The 3836-nt window shown below is 61.3% G+C and overlaps 1 protein-coding gene across 1 annotated transcript; it reads right to left on the bottom strand.

The window, feature by feature from the left end:
- Positions 1-414: 414 nt before the first annotated feature.
- LBRM_16_1080 (hypothetical protein, unknown function) lies at positions 415-3351 on the bottom strand (the record flags this gene model as incomplete). Its single annotated transcript, XM_001563660.1, has 1 exon — positions 415-3351. The coding sequence occupies one exon, from the start codon at positions 3349-3351 to the stop codon at positions 415-417; it is 2937 nt and encodes a 978-aa protein (XP_001563710.1).
- Positions 3352-3836: the final 485 nt, after the last annotated feature.

The raw sequence follows: 3836 nt of genomic DNA, 5'->3' as shown, positions 1-3836 counted from the left end.
TTGTTTGGCTTTGCCCCCTCTCGTCATGCAGCCACACAAGCTGGCTGGAGGGGCCATACACGCAGTTACATCAGCCTCGTGAGGCCACCATGCTGACGGCAGCCGGGGCCTCTATGTAGGTGTGGGGGTGAGTGTGTAGGTACACTTCAGTGCTTCGCCGCGCGTCTGCCTATATGCCCCTGTGGGCTGAGTGTAAGTGCTTCACTGACGCCGCCTACGTCCACGGAAAGAGAGGCCACCAGCCCGAGCAACACCTCTTCTTCACAGATAATTGTAAAGGATGGGGAGGAGCAGACGAGTGTGGAGAGCTACGATGGACAGGGGGTGCGGACAGGCTCTCTCGCTCAAACAGCCTTCAGTGCCACCGCCCCTTCACCTCTCCCTCCAGCTTGCCTCCTCTTTTTCGTGCAGCCCCTAACCAGCGGCTTTCACCGGTGGTCGCCACTCCACCCACCGCACCTCCGCGCCCATGTCCTCGTACGCCTCCACAGGTAGCGGGTACGTCACGAGCAGGTCACTCTCAGACGCGCCGTTCACCCAGTGCACCGCCTTCGCGTCCGCGTCCTCGCGCGACACCACAAGCACCACGTCGCGCTCCGACGGCCCAACAGCAACGGCGCGGAAGTCCTCCAGCGACAGCGTCTGCGCAGGCGCCGCGAGCGCTGTGGGCACAGCTCGTACATCGCGTAACGGCGTGGCTGGCGTCCGCGCGTCCACCACGAACCCGCGCACACGCAGCCCAGCGCCGCCGCCGCCGCACGTCGCCGGCAGCTCCACGCCACCAGCGCCGACCTCGTCAGCACCATCCAGCACGCGTCGCGCAAGGGCCGCCAGAGACTCGCCTCTTCGCGACTGCCTAACAGTAACATATGTAGCGTAGGTGCAGGCAACAGTAGCCATGGCGCTCTGCTGCGCATACCGCAAGTCCTGTCGCACCTCAGCCATGGTAGCGTCCACCTCACCGAAACCATACCGCTGCACCTGCACATGTACACCGCCGCGGTGGTGCCCCGCGAACGCAAGCGCAAGGCTCCGCACAAGCGGGCACACACCCTCCTCGTACGACACCACACACACCACCGGCAGCGCCATCAGGTCGCCAAACAGCCTCGACAGGTCAGCGTTGCCCCCGGGGCTGCTTTCTAAGAAGAGAGGCGTAGGGAACAAGTCGTGCAAGAAGGCACGCAACTGATCGGCTGCCTTGGGCGTCGTGAGGCCGGCGTTCACGTTAAAGAAGAGCGGCTTCACCTCATGCACTTGTCGAATGAATTCAGCGTTGGCGCGCAGATCGTCAGAGAACTTGCCGAAAAGATATTCACTCTTCTCAGGGCCCACGAGCATTGTAGCAGGAGCGCAGCCATCGCAGTTGTTTAGCTCAATGGGCGCTACACTGAGCCGCTTCTCCACCACTGACACGCCAGGCGTATGCTTGGGTGGAGGATGTGAGGACACCTCCATATGTTGCGGTCCGTATCCCACGCCAGCCGTGCCGTTCGTCTCGAGCTCTGCGGGTATCGGTGCGGCTGACAATGGCACCGCTCGCCATTTCCGCTCCTTCAGTTGCTGTCGAAGGGTGAGGTAGGCAGGAAAGCGCGGTGACGCCTGCCACGGACGCGCCATGATGAAGGCGTTGTAGAGAAACGGCACATAAAGATCGGTAGCACTACGCAAAGGACGCAGGAACATCGACTGTGCGAACTCGCGCTGGTACCGCAGTGCAAGGTATCGAAGCATGTTCGTGCAGTATACATACGGCGCATGCGCCGCGTAGAAGTGCGGCCGCAACGTGCCAAATGTGGGACGGCTGTACGCGGCGACGACATCGGCGACTGTGTCGACGCGAGGCACCGCAACGCTGCGCGGTGGAGAAGTCTCAGCGTAGTCTAGCATGACCCACAGTGCGCTCCTTGGGTCAGGCCCCTTGACCGCTGGCAGGGGCTCTTTGCCCTCCCCCACCGCCTCAACGTCCCACTGTGTGAGGGCGCCGTCCTGTTGCTGCCACAACCGCACAACTGCAGATGGGACCTCATCTTCATGTTGCAGGTCCAACTCGTCCGTGACGAAGAGGTTCGTGTTCAAGACCCCCTCCGCCCACGTCGACAAACTCTCATTGCCGGTGCTTGCGCCAGCAATCGCCCCTTTCTCCGTCCGCACGATCGTGCCGCCGTACTCGTTGAAGAGGTCCGTGATCGCGACGTCGCGGTTCACAAAGTAGTCGTCGTTCATGTACACGTGCACGGCCGTCATGTTGCGCACGCGCCACAGCTGCTGCTCTATAGTATTTGTGTTCACAGTTAGCCTCGCGTGTGTCGGCATCACAGCGTCCTGGTGCACCGTCGTCACGCGCAGGTGCGTCCCGCTCGACCGCAGCGCCTGCACGCGCGCGTCGCCGCACAGCCCGGCAAGGAAGTTCTTCGCGCCGTCCACCCACGCCGGGTGGTGCCCGGGCGACACCACCACCACGCGGCCGCGGTGCCACCGCACGTGCTGCTCCAGGCTGCGCAGGCTGTGCCGCAGCTCGTCCGTCTCGCGATCACGGTTCGTTACCGTAGTCGGAGCGCGACTAGCCACCATCTCCATCACCTCCGCATTCGTCTTGGCGCGATGCATGGGAGTCGTGCAAACCTCTGCCGTTCCCTTGCCGTCCATCACAACACCGTTCAGTGCAAGCTGAATCTCAACACTCCGCATGTACGCGCCACAAGCAGTGAGTGCTATCCGACGGTAGACGTGGTTCGCCTCCGTGCCATTGACAAACATATAGAGAAACAGCATCTCCTCGTACCGGCTCAGCAGGCGCGCTGCGAGTCGCTGCCGTCGCTCCATCGCCTCAGTCTTATTCATCCCGGCGCCGCTGCCGTCGTCGACAACCGACTCTGTCAACAGCGCCTCTGGGGGTCGCACGGTGAGCCCCCACAGCCGCTCTGGCTCGCGCGGGTGAGAATTCCCTTGCACCACCGCGGAGAATTCCCTCTTGTTCCACTCTCTCAGCCACTCAACCACATACGCCTGTGTCCATGGATGGTCCCACGTGAACGCAATGACGAGGACCACGATGAGGGCCAGCGTAATGAGCAGCAGCACGAGCAGAGCCGCCACCGCACACCACAGCACATAGCGCTTCTTCAGCCAGCGGTACCACCGTCGCATACGCTGCCATCGCAGTGCACAACAGGACAAGCAGTGGCAGGCGCTTGTCCTCGAAGACACCGACTGATGCAACAGTGTGGGCGCATGCCGAGACGGACTCCTTAGGCGACGTGTGTCGAGGATCGAGACGGCAACACTGTCGGAATCACACGCCGCAGAGAGGGTATTGCCATGTGACCCCCGCAACCGAAGAAAGCGCATTATGAGTGAGCAAGCCGCCTACAGAGTATTCCAAGGGGAAAGGAATTAACGAGTGAGAGTGTGTCCGACGCGTGAGAAAAAGCTGAGTGACGGTTGTAACTAGGCAGAGATATCACCTTAGAAGTGGGCGTATACTCGCTAAACATGTCGGGCTGAAATAACCACATCCAACCCGCATCCACAGCTACGCTGATCAGCGAAGAAGACGACAGAGCAGGCAAGCACATGCAACAGTCGTGTACGAGTGTCCTCTTCGTCGGTACCCCTAACCTTTACCAGAGAATATTTGTGGTAGTGGGGAGAGGGGGGAGGGCGGAAGAGGAGCAGAAAAAAGGGGGCATGCACGGGATTCACTGAACTCACAGGGGGGGGGAACGATAGTACGCCACCCCCCTCTCACGTCATCAGCAGCGCCACTGGAAAAGGGACACAACGCAAAGCGCTACACATTCCCCAGCAGGCGCCACAACACAACCACACAAGGG

The sequence above is a fragment of the Leishmania braziliensis genome, chromosome 16 (genome assembly GCF_000002845.2).
Source record: "Leishmania braziliensis MHOM/BR/75/M2904 complete genome, chromosome 16".
Classification (NCBI taxonomy): domain Eukaryota; phylum Euglenozoa; class Kinetoplastea; order Trypanosomatida; family Trypanosomatidae; genus Leishmania; species Leishmania braziliensis.
Note: the sequence above shows the minus strand (reverse complement) of the source record. Positions and strands in the feature narration are given on the sequence as shown.